Consider the following 19,409-nt stretch of genomic DNA (forward strand, 5'->3'; position numbering starts at 1 on the left):
CTCTGTTCCCTTCTTAATCTTTGCTGCTATGGAAGGACAACTCCATGTCAACACCAAGTCACATCACTCACCAGCTCCCCCCTTTTTAAATCATTTTAAAATTTTGTTCTTATTATCTTATTCCCCCACCCCACCATCAGCTTTATACCATTTAACTTTCTCTCTGTCCTTCCTTCTAATTCCAACTCACCCAATTCTTACTGCCTTCATCCTGTGTCCCATTTTTCCTTCATTGTTCATTCTATATACTCATTTCAACATTAAAATCTCTTGGTAAGGCAGCTGGGTGCCATTTCACAAGAAGAGTAAATATGGGAAGTGCCCCCAAATCTGTAAATGCTCAGAATTTACTAGACAGTAGGAAAAAATTGGCCCCTGTGATAATTGGTATTGCAGATTTAGATTAACCCAAACCAGATTCATATTCAAATCTTTTCTTATATCCTTTGGTGTATGGAAGTCTCTTGCTAAAAATCTTAAGACTGTTGTTAAACTTTGTCTTCACTTTATCATCACGCACAGCCTGCTTTAACAACATAAACCTATAAGTATTTTGAACTTTTTTAATAAGCAGAAAACATATGTAATACAGTAATAGCAACAATAATGATGTCCCACTCAATGCTTACCTCCAAATAGATCGAGGGTGGATTGTGTTCTCCTCCAAATTTGTCTAGTAGAGCTTCTATATGTTCTTGAGTTAACTTAATCATCTGTTTGATATTCCACACCTAGAAAAGTGAGGAATATTTCAGTATTCTTAATAAAACATATCTCAAATATCTCAAATATATGCTGACGACCAATTCACTTACTAATGTTGTTAGCTATGCACTAATGCAGGGGTAGGCAAAGTTGGCTCTTCTATGACACGTGGACTTCAACTCCCAGAATTCCCGAGGTAGCATGATTGGCTCAGGAATCCCAGTGACCGATTAGGTCCCACAGAGTGGGCCTTCTCCGGGTCCCGTCAACTAAACAATGTCGGTTGGCGGGCCCCAGGGGAAGAGCCTTTTCTGTGGCGGCCCCGACCCTCTGGAACCAACTCCCCCTGGAGATTAGAACTGCCCCTACTCTCCTTGCCTTTCGTAAGCTCCTTAAGATCCACCTTTGTCGTCAGGCATGGGGGAACTGAGACATCTCCCCCGGGCATATACAATTTATGAATGGTATGTCTGTATGTATGTTTGTTTAGAAAATGGGGTTTTAAAAATATTTTTAAACTGTAATTTGTAAATTGTTTCACTTTGTTGTGAGCCGCCCCGAGTCTGCGGAGAGGGGCGGCATACAAATCTAAATAATAAAATAAATAAATAATAAATTCTGAGAGTTCAAGTCCACAAGTCATAGAACAGCCAACTTTGCCTACCCCTGCACCAACGAATAGTCATTACATATATAATGCAACCTAAAACAACTGCTCAATAAGTTTCCATCTCATTGTGTAGCACACAGTGAAACCAGACATATATTTATTGGCTGGGGGCAAGACCCAATGCCTGCTCATAAAAGTGCATGATGCAAATGTGTGGCACAGATAATGAAGAGCATGAGGAAGGTTATAGGCTGCCATGTTAAATAAAAACAAACAAACAACCCACCAATAAGCAGTTATGGCCAATTATTTCCCTGCTGTTGCCAAGAAAACTATAGAAGTAGTTCTCAATTTACAACAATTGAGCCCAACATTTCTGTTACTAAGCAAGATAGTTGTTAAATGAGTTTTGTCACATTATATGACCTTTCTTGCCAAGTTGTTAAGTGAACCACTGTAATTATTAAATTAATAACATTGTTGTTAAGTGAACCTGGCTTCCCATTGACACTGAAGGTCAAAAAAGGTGATCACATGATTCCAGGACATAACGAGCCTCATAAATACATGTCAGTTGTCAGGCATCCAGATTTTGACCATGGGGATGTTGCAATGGTCTTAGGTGTGAAAAATGGTCTTAAATCACTCCTTTCACTGCCATTGTAACTTTGAATGGTCACTAAATGAGTTGAGAACTACCTATACAGAGATATTCATGTAATCATTAAGACTAGATTTGAAAGTCCAAAGCATGGATAAATTTGTAACTTTGTTGCAAAGAAATTTATATAAGAAATAATGTAAACCATCTTATTATATGTCTACTATTCTCTTGTCAGCATAGGTATGATTATTAATTTGGTACTGTAAAGGGAGCAATTTCTAAATACATGTAAAAAGAGTAACAATTAGCCAAAAAAACAACACCTAAGAATTAAGTACAGTACTTGTTTCTGAAAAAAATTAGAGTACACTGAATGTTCATGCAATCACCAGAGACATAGCCATCTGTCAAAATTGTGGAGAACAGAATTATAGAACTATTTATTTATTGGAATAACATCTTACCCTTCAGTTCTCATGAGCACTAAAGATGGTTAATAGTTATTTTAAAAGAAAACATAGTTTTAAAGTGCAGATGAAAATTAATGAAAAAAAATCATACTAAATCATACTAAAATCAATTATTTTACCAATTAAAAAGCACTGACGATGTTACCTAATGGGTAATGAAACATCAGCAAGAAAACAACCAAGCTCAGACAGCACCAAATTGACCCCTAATTTCAACCCTGAGCTACAAATATTCTCCTTTATTGATAGTTTCCAATTTTTCAAAACCCTGAGAGTGGCCTTCAAACGTAACTCCTGACAGAGTGCCTTCTCTGTCTAGCACTACACTGAACACACTTGTAAGTGGATCACCAGCTTCCTAACAGACAGGATGCAGCAGGTGAAGCTAGGCAAAATCACATCAGATACATGTACAATTAGCACAAGGGTCCCCAAGGCTGTGTACTCTCACCACTTCTCTCTATACACCAATGACTGCATCTCAAACGATCCATCTGTTAAACTACTGTAGTTTACAGACGATATAACAGTGATTGGTCTCATTTGAGACAACGATGAAACCGTATACAGATGGCAGGTTGAACAAGTAGCCTCGTGGTGCGACTGGAACAATCTAGAACTGAACACGCTCAAAACCGTAGAAATGGTAATACCACCTCTCACAATACTAGAAAACACAGTATCAACACTAGAAACCATTGAGTTTGTCATCTGCACCTCTATAACTGTCTGGTTTGGTGCTGCAACCCAACAAGACCGACACAGACTTCAGAGGATAATCAGAACTGCAGAAAAAACAATTGCTGCCAACCTGCCTTCCACTGAGTATCTGTATACTGCATGAGTCAAAAAGAGGGCTGTGAAAATATTTACTGACCCCTCACATCCTGAACGTAAACTGTTTCAACTCCTAACCTCAAAACGTCACTACAGAGCACTGCACGCCAAGACAACTAGATACAAGAACAGTTTCCCCCCGAACACCATCACTCTGCTAAACAAATAATTCCCTCAACACTGTCAAACTATTTACTAAGTCTGCACTATCATTACTACTAGTTTTTTCTCATCATTCCTATCACCCATTTCCTCCCACTTATGACTGTATGACGGTAACTTGTTGCCTGTATCCTTAAGATTTTTTTTAATAGTGATTGTTTCCTCATTGCTTATTTGACTCCTATGACAATCATTAAGTGATATACCACATGATTCTTGACAAATGTATCTTTTTCTTTTATGTACACTGAGAGCATATGCACCAAAGACAAATTCATTGTGTGTGCAATCACACTTGGCCAATAAAATTCTATTCTATTCTCTAGTTTGAGTGCAATGCCTGAGGCTGCCCTTTCCTCCTATCAGGAAGACTGACAAGCAGCAGATATCTTTCTCTGCAGGAATTATTTCATTCATCTACCTTGGACTGATTAGCAATATTAACTTGTCTGCTGCCTACTCTACAACTATTCAATTTTTTTTATATATTATTCATGACCACCTCACAGTTGCCACAGCTATCTATTCCATGGCCAGTGGATAGAATGCAGTACTGCAGTCTACTTCTGCTGCCTACCTGAAATTTGGCAGTTCGAATCTTACCAGGCTCCAGGTTGACTCAGTCTTCCATTCTTCTGAGGTAGGTAAAATGAAGACCCAGATTGTTGGGGAGCAATAGGCTGACTCTATAGACTGCTTAGAGAGGGCTGTAAAGCACTGTGAAGCGGTATGTGAGTCTAAGTGCTGTTGCTATTCCGAGTCTGGACTCTGCTGAGAATTAAAAAGTACTTCCATAGTAAAAGCCATGCTTTTTCAGGAGGAGTATAAGCCATCCTTGATCTCCCAGTTCAGTTTTCTATTTGTCAACCTTCATCTTATTCAGATTTAATTTAATCCTGTCCTCTCTTCTCCAACACATTATTGAGCTAAGGCAACTTTCAAGGGGACAAATAGTTTCCTTGGAATTGAATGGGAAAAGAGCTGCCAATAGAGCTGCTGTCATTAACACTGATAGCCACTGTGTTTCAAACTACTCCCAACAGCTTCATGTAGATGTTAAAGAGCCTGAGGGATAAGATGGGATCCTTTGTTAGACTACACCTCAATATACTATAGTTTCTTATTCTGGGGACATGGCCCAACAAATAGGACCAGACAAATGGAAAAATTATAATCAACAGAATTTAGGGAAGACTGTAGGGAGAGAAGCCAGATCGTTGTGGTATATCAAAGTTCAATGATTATTCCATTATTTAAATTATTTATAATAGATATTTTATCAGCAACTGAAGAAGAAGAAGCCGGGGTGGCGCAGCAGGTAGAGTGCTGTACTGCAGGCCACTGAAGCTGACTTGTAGATCTGAAGGTCAGCGGTTCAAATCTCATCACCGGCTCAAGGTTGACTCAGCCTTCCATCCTTCCGAGGTGGGTAAAATGAGGACCCGGATTGTGGGGGCAATAGCCTAGCTCTGTTAAAAAAGTGCTATTGCTAACATGTTGTAAGCCGCCCTGAGTCTAAGGAGAAGGGCTGCATAAAAATCGAATAAATAAATAAATAAATAAATAAATAAATAAATAAATAAATAAATAAATAAATAAATAAATAAACAAACTATTCTTTAACAAATAAGATTGGGAAGGGTCACATTATTATTATCTGGACTTCTTTTCTTAGAGAAGAAAGGAAAGAGGATGGGCTACAAAAATATTTAAATCTGTTTTAAGGGGAATCATATTTATTCTTTCCTGGAAATCAAGGGTGAATAATATTTGCTCTTCATTTCAAATCACAATTTCAGAGCTAGGCTGTCATACTTCATATCATCATATAGTTATACCAAACTTAATAGTGAAGGGCTGCAATTTTTTTTTTACTATACTGTGTGCGTGGCTTATTTTGTGGGTGTGTGACCAGGTGAGAGTGGCTTGACAATCATGTGACCAGATGGGAGTGGCTTGACAATCATGTGATCGGGGGTGGCTTAAAGGTAGCCAACCTGATGACAAAGGTTTGAGTTAGGCTGCTTGGCCTATCCTCGCCTCAAAGAGATACAATTTCCCTTAATAATTACATCCAAAGTATACTATTTAATTCTATGTATGGATGCTATCTATATATGTACATACATATTACACACAGGCACACAAAAATATACATTAGCTACTATATAAACTGTATGTGTATGTACACATACACACACATGCACAGCTCTTCTAAAATTATACACATTCAACCTCATTTACTGCAATAGGAAAAACATACCCAAAGCCCAGAACGGAAAAAAATAAAAATAAAATAATTTTTTTAACCGTTTTTGTGTACCTGACTATACCTGTAGGAACCCATCTCTGAAACTTAAAGGTGAAAATGAAGGCTTACTGAAGTATGGCTGTAATTTAAAGCAAATGTGGGAGACCCTTTAAATTTCCAGAATTTGCAGATACATCTCCTAGTTTTGTCTACTAATTCAGATTTCAGTCAGAAGCATTATAAATTTTAAATGTTGCATATTGAGGCATTTTAATATAGCCATAAAATACATAAAACAAAATGCAGGGGGACTTTCCAATAATAGCTTGAAAATGTAAACACTCACTTTTTGCCTCAGTAATTAGCACTGTTCACTTCTAACTGCAAGGACATGCCATGTGACACTCTTACCATGATAAAACGTAGTTATTTTAATATCTATATTACATTAAACATTGATATCATTATGAGAAAATGTGGGTTTCTAGAAACTGAAACAGCTGTTGCAGGAAGAAAAATACTTAAATCCTTAATTATGCAAGTTATAGACTACATAACTGTTCGTTTTGAGTCACATGTGTTTATAACTCTTTCTATATGCTAGGCAATTAGGGAAGCAAAGAAACCTTTAAAATAGAGATCTCAATAATTGTGTGGCCGGCAATTTTATCAAAGCCTCAATAATTATTTAGTTCAGTGCAATTCATTTTGTTGGCAGTTTCATATATGTTTATAAGTATACATAAATATAATTTTGCTTGCATTTTGCTTAGTTTTAAAAATATCCTTTGGTTTACATTGCAAGGTATTTAGAGAAATCCAAAAATAATGCTTTCTATGAAAGACACAAATATATATTCAGTAATGATTCATAATTTACTCCAGGAATAATATTTGCACATGAAGAGTTATGGTAATTGGAAGCAGAACAATAAAGTATTAAAATATGGAAATTTGTTACCTCCACTATATATCAACTTACAAACTTCTACTTCCAACAGTATCTTAAAGATTGAAAATTTTAGTGACCCATACTAATTCTATTGCAAGAAACAAAAAGAGTTTACCACTTAGTACCTGTACCACAGGATATTTTTAAAACTAAGCTTTTTTTGTAAAGAATAAGAAATGCATATTTGAAAAAAAAAATTCACTGTGAAATTTGCTATGAAATAATGTGCAGAGCTAATTGCATAATGAGGAAATGATGACAAGTTTTACTGGGATAAGGATCTTATCACTTTCAAAACAAAGAATCACTTAACTACAACATATAGAGTTAGGATTTTCTCAAGAAAACTTTTTGGCATCAACCCTGTTCTCCTTGAGATTGAGACACACATCAGTATTTTATATTCATCACCCTTATGCACTATGTTTAGAATAAAAAATTAACCATATCAAAATTCCTCTTTTCATAGGTGAACAATCAGTGTGCATACGTAAACACAGAATTCTGCCACATTATTCCACTATTTTCTACATTTCCGTTGTCCTTGTAGAACCTGTGTGTGAGACCATACCAAAAATTCTTTCATTTTACTTAAGTAAATAAAGAGTTAACTAAACACTTCCTAATATGGAAATTGGGGCATAGTGCAAGGAGAAAAGGAGGAAGGTGTGAAAAAAAGAAACAGTTGACATTTAGAAAGGAAAGGAAATGGGAAAAGGAAAGAAAAAAGGAATGGGAAAGGGGAAAGGACCAAGACTTCAATTAGCTTTGTGAAAAGATAAACTAGCTTTCTTACTTCTATATTTCTAAATTTCTATCTCATATTATTTGTACAAATAGTTAAAACTTTAACTTTTTATAAATAGTTGTTAAATAAATGAGCAACACTATATAACACTCCACTCCCCTTCCTATAACACTGCCAAGAGGCTAAAAAGAAAAAAGGACAAAATTGTAAAAGAACAAACTTTCATCATTTGAGGATGGTAGCAATAATATTTAAAGTATTTATCCTCAAAATAAACTTGAAAAAATCATGTCAAAATAAGCAGTCTCAAAACAGCTGGACAAAAACAAGTTGAAGAGCTTAGAGCCATTGCTATTTAATCGTTGAGAAACATCTGGTTTTTTTCAAGGAAGGTACCAACCCATTAGACATTTTTGAGGTGATGTCAACTAGAAGAAATTCATTCCAAGACATAGGTTATTGAATACTTGGCCCTTCAATAACTGCCTGGCTGAGCTCAATCAATTTCCAGCTGTATTCTGCTTAATAAAGGCTTCCCAGAGGAGACCATCTTGGATACACAATTCAGAATTAGCATGCTAAATGAAAGCCACCAACAGAAGCATCCTGGAAACTTGATAAGCTCCTGGTTTTACTGACCTATCAGGGCTATATAAGTAAGGGGATTATCAAACACCAGGCAGACAACATTCCATCAGTGGTACATCCAGACAGATTAATCCATAGTTACACAGACTAGTTATAGAAATTCACATGGAAACATTATTTAGGTTCCAATCAAGATGTTCTCTCCAAATCATGTATTGCATGTTGTTCATTGTTAATCAACATATTGATTTATCAAGCCAAAAAACAGACATATATCATCATTGAACTTACAGTAACTAAAAAGCAAAATTATCCAGAATCACATGCATTGCTATCCAAATAATCCACCATCTTCAAAACAAAGGATTAGCTGAACTTTCTTGAAAGGCAGAATAACCCTAATATAGGGGTCATATGGAAATATTTATGGATAATTATAATTGTTTTACCAAAATAACAGATTTTATCTCTAAAAACAAAATGAATCACTAGTTTTTCTGAGCCAACTAACATATGAAATCATATACCTGTTAGTTTAACATCAAAAAACAAATAAGCTAGACACATGGAGAAGTTTTGCTTAATGGAAATCAGCCTGGAATCTGCAAAACTAAATATTGCTTCACCGATTACCATTTTTTTTGAGAATGCATATGATTTTGCACAGATGCAGACAAACCTGCCAACATGGTGCACTTGGCATTTCAGAGACTCTTTGCAAAAGTTCCTCATCAAAGACTGTAAAATAAATTTGGCAATCTGGATGTGAGATTATTTGTTATTTTATAAAATTTCTAAATGGGTAAAGCAAAGCCAAGGGACAGGGAAAAAAATAGGAAATTTTTTCAAATGAGGGAATTAAGAAAGGGAATTTTTCAACAATCTGTGCTGAAGCAAATGCTTTTTAGCTAGTAGATCATTTTGACTGATGAGAAAGGAGTTAGTTATATATATGATGTTAAATTATTCAGGATTATTCAAGTTAATTATTATTAGCCATAATAATCATCAGAAGCTCCAGAAAGATTTCTTGAGACTCAGAAAATGATCAATCAAACAGTAAACCTGATTCAATTAATCTGTGCACAATGGTACACATAGAGGCAAAAGCCAAATTCATATTTCCTATTCTAAAAAGCAGGGGGGGAAATCTTAATGTAATGTTGGATATCTCAATGAAGATGCTGATCAATTTGCAGCAGCATTAAAAAGGCAAATTCCATATCAAAAAGTTCATCAGAAAAGAAACAAAACTATCAACAATGTAGTGCAAATATACAACTTAATAGCTTAAAAAAACATTATAATGAAGTGGAAAAAATGCAGAAGAGGGCAATGAAAATCATCAAGGGACACAAGGAAAATCTAGATCATGTGGAACTTCAGTTTAGATAGAAGATAACTGAGGGCAGACATGATTACTTTATTAGATTTGCAGGCCATCCATCTCCTCTAGAGACAAGGTTGAATTATATAAAATCATACATGATATTGAGAATGTGGATGGATGGATAGAAAATCTTTCTTCCTCTTTTAAAACACTCAGAAGCAGGGGTTATCCAATGAAACTGAAAAGAAGATATTTTGAATAGTACATAATTAACCTGTGTTTACAACTATTCATCAGATGACTTTAAAAATAGTTTGGATAAATTCGAGGAGGACAGGCCTACTGAGAGCTATTAGCCTTGAAGAGTTAATGGGACCACTGGGCTGGGGCAGCATGGATCTAAATATTACTTTGCAGAAGAGAGAGATGTCTGCTATTGTTCAGTACCTCAGAGGCTAGTAAGCTTCTGTGAGAAAATGCTGGATGAATATTGTCTTTAGCCTATTATAGTAGAGTTATTATTTTGTTATTAAATTGTTATTAAAAATATCAAATATACAAAATAGTCTGGAATAATTCTTACAGAACTGTAAATGTAAAAAGGTATTGTACTGCTTTGTTATAACTTTATCTTCAGGTTGCTATTATTCCTATGGAAATGAAATGAATAGTACAGTAATTGTGGATAGATATTCATTAAAAAAACTGTTTGGGCTTTATCTTTTTCCAACCATATTCTGCATATAATTTGAAAGCTACGCTGGCTTTCTCCAGACACACTTCCCAGCACAATACAAAAATAACTGATGTATATTTGAAAAATGAAATACATACTAAGTAGTTATGCAAAAAGTAAATTGTACCTAAAAATAATTCAATAAATCACACATTTGCCTGTATTTCCCTTTATTCCTGCCCCAGTATGTCATTTTAGAGTTAGGTAGTTAGTACTTAGTAAAATATTCAGCTGAATAAGATATTAATCAGCCTTTGCTTTAAAAGGAGCAATACAGATTTTTGCGCTGAATCCAGTTTTGGGTACTAAGAATAATCTGCTGCATCTTTTGCCAACAAGAAACCAAATGCCAAGAGACTTGTCCCATTTGTTCTAAGGTCTTGTTCAGAGGACACCTGAATATGCTTATTTGTGGGGGGAAATTACACAATCCACTAGTTATTTTTAATGTCTCCGAGTTAGTAAGGTAGCAATTCAACCTTCTTAAAAAATGTGAATTATTTAAAGACAGCACTTCCCCTGTCTAATTATCTGAGACAGCTATATACAACACAGACAGGTACTATATCTCTTCTCTCCTTGCATTTTCTGCCCTCCTGGAATAATGCATCAGGGTTAAAACAGTTTATGTCCAATATCCTGGACATAAACTGTTTCAACTCCTACCCTCAAAATGTCGCTACAGAACACTGCATGCCAAGACAACTAGACACAAGAACAGTTCCCCCCCCCGAATGCCATCACTCTGCTAAACAAATAATTTCCTCAACACTGTCAAACTATTTACTAAGTCTGCATTACTATTACTACTAGTTTTTCCTCATCATTCCTATCACCCATTTCCTCCCACTTATGACTGTAACTTGTTGCTTGTATCCTTACGATTGTTGCTTGTTTCCTTATGATTTTTATTAATATTGTTTCCTCATTGCTTATTTGACCCCTATCACAATAATTAAGTGTTGTACCTCATGATTCTTGACAAATGTATCTTTTCTTTTATGTCTCATATGCACCAAATACAAATTCCTTGTGTGTCCAATCATATTTGGCCAATAAAGAATTCTATTCTATTCTATTTATAAATGTAAAAAAGACTTTGGGCTTTTCGCTATGTTTATGCACTAGCCATAGTTTGCTGGGTTTATTTATCATTCCAAGGTAAGGCTCTGAAAATCTTGCTAGATGCCATGAGATCTACAGATTTATGAGGTTTTGGCTGGCAAGAGTGCATAAAGTCTTACATTTATTTCGTAGGATGTGAGCATTAGCATTTACATGTAAATCGAAATCTACAAGATTGGAGGTGTCATCTCTTTGTACATATGGGTAATATCAACCCATGTAGAAAAGGCTATTCTATTCTATGAAGTCATGAAGAACCAATAGGATGATGTTATTGACAAGAGATCCTGCAGTTACATCCATCCTTGACAGACAATTACTACTAAGAATCATGCAGAGGGAAGAAAAAATCTTAAAAAAGAAAAGAAATCCAGAGCCTTCTGCTGTGTAGCAAAATAAACCACTCAACAACATTTTACATGGCTTGGCGATTTCCATGGAAAGCCCCCCCCCCCCAATTAAAACTTTTGGGAGGGCTTCACCACTGTTTATTTTTACCAAGCAGGTTTCCCCAAGGTTACCAGGAGCTCCTGAAGCTGCGTCTGTAGCAACAGTTCAGCGGGGGCAGCACTTCACTGCAGCCTTCGCCCAACTTGATGGCCCTCCTGGTGAAACAGGACAGCGGCTTCCACACACATCCCTGTCATCCTGCAGACGGCTTAAGAGGGAAACCGCAGTGCAATAAATAAAAAACCAGGAAGGTACCAGGTCGGGAGAAGCTTGTCAAACTTTTTACTAAGTCTGCACTTCTATTTCTAGTTTTTTCTCATCATTCCTATCACGCATTTCCTCCCACTTAGGATTGTAAGACTGTAACTTGTTGCTTGTATCCTTAAGATTTTTATTAATATTGATTGTTTCTTCATTGCTTGTTTGACCCCTCTGACCATCATTCAGTGTTGTACCTCATGATTCTTGACAAATCTATATTTTCTTTTATGTACACTGAGAGCATCTGCACCAAAGACAAATTCCTTGTCTGTCCAACCACACTTGGCCAATAAAAAATTCTATTCTATTCTATTTAACAAGAGACCGCGGGTTTTTTTTCTGGCGACCGAGGTTCTGTCAATCAAGCCAGGGAAGCTTCCCTGGGTTATAAACTCCGTTGCGCCTTAATCCGCCGCCCGTCAGCTGAAGACCCTGCAGACCAGCCGCCGTTCAAAGCAGAGCCGGGCTTCCTCCTCCCGCAAGCGGCGCGTTGAGATGCCAAGCCCGGCCTTGCCTCGCCTCCTCTTTCCCTCCACCCGTCCCCGCGCACCTCACGGGTATGGCACCCCTCACCTCCTCCGGGATAGCAGAGTCGCCTCCGGCGCCGCCGCCCCCGGCATAGGAGGTCCCGGACGGAGGCGGCTCGGGCTCCATGTCCCCGTTGAAAAGCGATGCCCCCTCAGCGCTGCCGCTGCTGCTCAGCGCCGCCATCTTGGATCGAAGCGCTGAGGGAGAGGAGGAGGAGGGGGGGGCCAAGAGGGGGGACGGGGAGGAGGAGGAGGGAGGAGGGGAGGCCCGGCCGTGTCGCTCCTCTCGACCCGGCCGCCCCCAAATGCGCCCCGTAGCGGAAGGAAGGCGTCCGGGGAGTAAGAGAGGAGGGGGAACGAGCAGGGCAGAAGCTCCGCCAAGGCGCTCAAATCTTCCAGGCGGGGAGGCAGTAGCACCGCCGACGTCACGCCCCGAGCGTGACGTCACCCAGAATCGCCGCGCGCGCGGGTGCGCATGCCCAGCGCGACGTCACCGGGAAACACCCTGACATCACGACGCGCCCCCCTCTTCTCGACGTCATCAAGGGAAACCTTTAGACGTGAGGGAAGGCTTCGCCACGCCCCCCCCCCTTTTCTGTCAGATCACGTTTGTTGGGATGGGTCACTTTTTTTTCTTCTTCTCCCTTGAGCTCCGATCGTCTGAAGTACAGTTTGCAATCGAGCTGTGGTGGAACTACCTATCACAGAGGTAGGCAAAGTTGGCTCTTCTAAGACATTATTTATTTATTTATTTATTTAGTCCAAAACATAATACACATTGAAGAGAATAGATATGTAGTAATACAGTATAACTAAAGAAACGAATGGAAGAAAATATATAAAAGTATAGGTGAACGAATTTGAAAGGAAGAAAAGATAAATGAGATAAGGAGACAATTGGACAGGGGATGGAAGGCTCACTGGTGCACTTATGCACACCCCTTAATGTGGACTTCAACTCCCAGAATTCCTGAGTTAGCATGATTGGCTCAGGAATTCTGGGAGTTGAAGTCCACAAGTCATGGAAGAGGCAACTTTGCCTACCCCTGAGGTCCTGGCAGATCTGGATTGTAGAATCTGGGCGACCTCCAGAATGGCAGCCAGAGTTTTGTGTATCTTTGCTGCCGGGATCTAATCGCACTAGATACTGTTTAAGTGAGGAAGTGCTACTTCAACTAATGTTGAACGAGTTAAAGCAAGAACGCGAGCGTTCTCCCCGACATAAAATTGAAATAAAGCATTGTTCTGAAACATGGCAATCAAAATCTCCCACGCTCTGAAAAGAGAATAATATTAGTGAAAAATCTGAGTTTTCTTATATAGTGCTTCAACAGCCTATTTGGCTGGTTTCAGTTATTCAAAGAACTGATTTTCCACTCTGTGGAAATAAAAAAATATATTTTAGATTTATTTATTTATTGATTGATTTGATTTGTATGCTGCCCTTCTCCGAGGACTCGAGGCGGCTCACAGCATATAATATAACAATACGTTATAACGGCAAATCTAATTAAATTTAAAATTACAATCTAAAAATGCAATATTTAAAAACAATCATACCAGTTCAATCATACAACATATATCTCATTTAGTTGGCCAGGGGGCTGAGACCTAATTGCTCCAAGCCTGGCAACATAGATGAGTCTTAAGACTCTTACGGATGGCAAGGAGGGTGGGGGTAGTGGGAATCTCCAGGGGGAGCTTACTTATAAATTTAGATTTATAAGCCACTCATTTCCTGATGGAAGCGTACGATAATAAAGTACAAAATTAAAAACCCCAATATTAAAAAAAAAAAGCATCCATCCTTCCATCATTCGTTGTTACTGACTGGGGCAGACTGTTGTTGCTCAACAGCCCCAGCCCTGCCGGCAAAGCCATGTTTTTAAAGCCTTTTGGAAGGACAGGAGGGTGGGGGCGGTGCGAATCTCTGGGAAAGTTGGTTTCAGAGGACTGGAGCTGCCACAGAGAAGGCCCTTCCCTGCGGTCCTGCCAGTCAGCATTGGGATCTAATCAGTCACTGGGACAATCAAGGCAGAAAATTGACTTCTGACATTTGTGTCCTATTCTTATGAAAACTACAGTAATATTATTACCGTATTTTTAAAGCAACATTGCAGTAAAAGGTGAAAATAATTTAGTCGCCTGGTTCATAATGGTCTTATTTCTGATTGATTACACATCACTATAAACTATTCCCTAGGGTCAAACTCAAGTCCCCCCCAGTAGAGTCATATGATGCATTGGGACTTTCCCCTTCGCTAAACTGAGCATTCGCTAAACCGGGGTGTGACCAATGTGTGAAGCATCTGGTCCGCGGGCCGGCACTTTGACCTCCCTGCCCTAGGTGAATTGTTTATTTGAAAGTACTATGTTTGAGGTGATAGTTTATATTGTTAAGGAAGTATGGTACAGTATTTTTAATATGTTTGTGAGTGACATAGGGGAAGGTTTGGTAGGGAACGTTTGCCTATTTGCCGATGACTCTAAAGTGTGCAATAGGGTTGATATTCCTGGAGGGGTCTGTAATATGGTAAATGATTTAGCTTTACTAGATAAATGGTCAAAGCAATGGAAACTGCAGTTTAATGTTTCCAAATGTAAAATAATGCACTTGGGGAAAAGGAATCCTCAATCTGAGTATTGCATTGGCAGTTCTGTGTTAGCAAAAACTTCAGAAGGATTTAGGGGTAGTGATTTCTGACAATCTCAAAATGGGTGAGCAGTGTGGTCGGGCGGTAGGAAAAGCAAGTAGGATGCTTGGCTGCATAGCTAGAGGTATAACAAGCAGGAAGAGGGAGATTGTGATCCCCTTATATAGAGCGCTGGTGAGACCACATTTGGAGTATTGTGTTCAGTTCCGGAGACCTCAACTACAAAAAGATATTGACAAAATTGAACAGGTCCAAAGACGGGCTACAAGAATGGTGGAAGGTCTTAAGCATAAAACGTATCAGGAAAGACTTAATGAACTCAATCTGTATAGTCTGGAGGACAGAAGGAAAAGGGGGGACATGATCGAAACATTTAAATATGTTAAAGGGTTAAATAAGGTTCAGGAGGGAAGTGTTTTTAATAGGAAAGTGAACACAAGAACAAGCAGACACAATCTGAAGTTAGTTGGGGGAAAGATCAAAGGCAACATGAGAAAATATTATTTTACTGAAAGAGTAGTAGATCCTTGGAACAAACTTCCAGCAGACGTGGTTGGTAAATCCACAGTAACTGAATTTAAACATGCCTGGGATAAACATATATCCACTGTAAGATAAAATACAGGAAATAGTATAAGGGCAGACTAGATGGACCATGAGGTCTTTTTCTGCTGTCAGTCTTCTATGTTTCTATGTTATGAATGCATGCGTGCATTATATGTATTATTAGCACTTTGCAGAGCCTATAGCAGTGATGGTGAACCTATGGCACGGGTGCCACAGATGGCACGTGGAGCCATATCTGCTGGCACATGAGCCATTGCCAGCTCTGCTCCAATGTGCAATGTGCCAGCTAGCTGAATCTTGGCTCACACAGAGGCTCCAGGAGAGCGTTTTGGGCTTCCAGAGAGCCTCCGGGGGGATGGGGGAGGGCATTTTACCCTCCTCCTGGCTCCAGGGAACCTTTGGGCCTACTGGGCCCACCAGATGTTGGGAAACAGGCCATTTCCAGCCTGCAAAGGGCCTTGGGGGTGGAGGAATCTGTTTTCACCCTCCCCAGGTGTTAAATTATGGGTGTGAGCACTCACGCATGCGCGATAGCACGCGCCCACGCTCTTTCGGCACCCGAGGAAAAAAAGGTTTGCCATCACTGGCCTACAGGCTACTCAAGATGCAAATGTCCCCGAGTGGCATACATTCCAAGGGCCATATATTAAAAACAATGCAATAAAAACTATGCATAAGAATATCCAAATATTTGGAGGTTATGCAGAACCTGGATAATCAAATTAATGAATTCACACACACATATACACTTCCTCAGGAACAAACTCCCAATATTTCCCAAAGACCCAGCATTTGGCCTCCACAAGGGAGTTGCCTACAGTTCAGTCTCTTCATCATCACAACCACTACCTTGATCAGCAACCTTTCCCCATCCCTCTCCCCTTTCTCTTCTCCCTTGCTCTGGCATTTCCTTTCTTCTGTTCTTGCTTAGCAGAGAGCATGACCCCTCCTCCAACATTTCCCAACTTCTGGTGGGCCTGGTAGGTCCATTTTTCAGCCTCCCCTGGCTCCAGAGGCTGGAACCTGGAGAGGGCGAAAACAGCCTTCCTCTACCCACCCTGGAGACCCTCTGGATGCTGGAAACGGCCCGTTTCCCGACTTCTGGTAGGACCGATTGGCCTTTTCATCCTGCCCAGGTGCGTTGGAGCTGACCTACGGCAACAGCTTACGTGCTAGCAGATATAATTCCACATGCCACCTGTGCCATGTGCCACCATGGTCCTATACTGTCTGCCTTAAGATATTTAAGGGCTTTACTTTCCAGTGAGAACCTACCATCTTTAACCCAGACGGCAAAGCTTAGGATACTTTATTTTGTCAAGTGAGATGCGTAGAGGCTCCGGAATCTTTCTGAGCTATTTCATAAGCTCAGGAATCTCTCCGAGCTCTAATAACTTGTATGGTTTATACGTTATCATAGTTGCTTTTCCATTATATTGTGCAATATTTTATTATGTTTATTTATTTATTTATTTATTAGATTTGTATGCCGCCCCTTTCCATAGACTCGGAGTGGCTCACAACACAATAAAAATAGTTCATGACAAATCTAATAATTTACAATTTAAAATATTAAAAAACCCCATTATTAAACAGACATACATACAAGCATACCATACATAAATTGTATAGGCCCAGGGGAGATATCTCAGTTCCCCCATGCCTGACGACTTAGCTGTGTCATTGTGTTGATTTTGAGTAAACTGCAACATGTTGGTTGAAATAAGCATCTTACTATATAAACAACAAGTAACTTTGGGCTCTATTCAGCTACATATTCCTATCAAATAGTGGGCTAACTAATAGTATTAGGCGAACCCAACAAAGTTCGGGTTCGGTGAACTCACCCGAACTTTGCCGTGAAGTTCGGGTGAGTTCACCGAACCCGAACCTGAACAGCAGCAAGCCGCTGCGGTGTCCTTTTCTGTAAAAATAAACAAGGAGGTGGGGAATTTGCTTCCTTTTATTTTTACAAAAAAGGATGCCGCAGCGGCGCTGCAAGCAAAAGTAGGTGGGGAATCCCACGATGGGATTCCGGAGGCGGGGCTTTGACATCACAGAGACTACTTCCTGGCTGGCCGAAATGGGGAGGAAGGAGTCTCCGTGAGTCAAAACCCCATCCCCGGAATCGCATAGTGGGATTTCCCATCTCCTTTTGCTTGCAGCGCCGCAAGCAAAAGGAGGTGGGGAATCCCACAATGGGATTCCCCACTCTCCTCCCGGGCGTCGGCGTTTCGCGGTGTTTGAGCGAATGCCGAACCCGAACCTTACCCGAACTTTTAAAAAAGTTTGGGTTCAGCACGAACCCGAACTTTGCAAGTTCGGTTCACCCAACAGTACTAACTAACCATCACTGTAGGGATAGCCTGAAAGATATACATTTATAGAAATATCCTTGTATTTTCTGTCTTATTTTTTCTAATTAATGTACTGTCTGAGAACCATCCTTTTTACTATTTCAAGCAATATTTAGGAATCTTTTAGGAAGAACTCTCTGGTTTAATTCATGCATTTTCGTACCATATTGTGATTTGTTTGCTTGTGAATGAATGAAACCAATGATAGCATAGATAGACCATAGATAGGGAACCGGGGGTGGCGCAGCAGGTAGAGTGCTGTACTGCAGGCCACTGAAGCTGACTTGTAGATCTGAAGGTCAGCGGTTCAAATCTCATCACCGGCTCAAGGTTGACTCAGCCTTCCATCCTTCCGAGGTGGGTAAAATGAGGACCCGGATTGTGGGGGCAATAGCCTAGCTCTGTTAAAAAAGTGCTATTTGCTAACATGTTGTAAGTCGCCCTGAGTCTAAGGAGAAGGGCGGCATAAAAATCAAATGAATGAATGAATGAATTAATTAATTAATGAATGAATGAATTAATGAATGTCAAAGGCTGGGTGAACATATTGCCCAGTGTTTTGAGTGAATATAAATCAAAAAAGGGAAATTCATGACTTTCCCAGTAATAGCAGACTGCAATTCCCATAACCTTTTATTTGTGGATATAATGGATAAGAGTTCAGCAGAGCTTATACTACCGAATGTATATCCCAGAATTCCACGATGTTAAAAAAAACTGTATTTTTTTTTCTAATCAACACTTTTACCTTCCCTCCTGACCAGAGAAAAAGTGGGTTGGAAAAAATGTTTGAAAAATGCTGAATATCAGATGTCTCCTCTTTTAGCATTGTAAGAAATTCGGGAGTTCTCTGACTCATAAGAGTTGGCATATTCTTTTATGACTCTTTCTTTGTTATTATGTATGTTAATACAACCCTTGGGGAAAACATAGTAATAAAAGATGTATATGTGAGGTCAAATTATATTCCAACAATATGGAAATTAATATTTTATGATGAACTGTGGCTCTATCAACCCTGGGGTTAGGAAAACAAAATTATCCTGCATTGATGGAATGAAATCAGATGTTAAACAAAGAGCTCAATAAATTCATATCAAGTTTTGAAACGCCTTTAGATAGTAATGCCTTTAGAAAATGAAGTAATATGGTTAATGTGGTCTAGATTTAATACTATTAAAGAGCTGAATTGTTTTAAAATTACACGGATCTTGTTTTGAACTTTTAGTTTAATTAATCATAATTGATGTATCACTTTTACTAACTGTATCACAACTATTCCATTTTTAAAAAAAAAAAAACTGTACAGTAGTCCCTCGCTATATCGCGCTTCACCCACTACGGCTTCACTTCATCGCGGGTTTTGAAGTCAGCATTGGCACAGATACAGGACAAGCCAACCAGCCTGCAGCTGGGCGAATGATGAGCGGGGCGGGGACTGAGCTCTGGCGGAGACCCGTCCCCTCGTTCAACCC

At 39.1% G+C, this 19,409-nt stretch overlaps 1 protein-coding gene across 4 annotated transcripts in view; it reads right to left on the bottom strand.

The window, feature by feature from the left end:
- The window catches only part of BRAF (B-Raf proto-oncogene, serine/threonine kinase), a 78,217-nt gene extending 65,411 nt beyond the window's left edge, over window positions 1–12,806 (bottom strand). For 2 of the 4 annotated variants that reach the window (XM_070756340.1, XM_070756338.1), the window contains exons 1-2: window positions 12,403–12,605; window positions 630–731 (exon numbers count right to left, since the gene is read on the bottom strand). In XM_070756340.1, the coding sequence (XP_070612441.1) occupies window positions 630–731; window positions 12,403–12,540 (240 nt within the window). In that variant the 5' untranslated portion in view covers window positions 12,541–12,605. Of the gene's footprint in view, window positions 1–629; window positions 732–12,402 lie in introns of all 4 variants that reach the window. The other 2 variants (XM_070756339.1, XM_070756341.1) reach the window with 2 other exon arrangements.
- Between the last annotated feature and the right edge of the window lie 6,603 nt (window positions 12,807–19,409).

Source organism: Erythrolamprus reginae, chromosome 6 (assembly GCF_031021105.1).
Source record: "Erythrolamprus reginae isolate rEryReg1 chromosome 6, rEryReg1.hap1, whole genome shotgun sequence".
Lineage (NCBI taxonomy): Eukaryota > Metazoa > Chordata > Lepidosauria > Squamata > Dipsadidae > Erythrolamprus > Erythrolamprus reginae.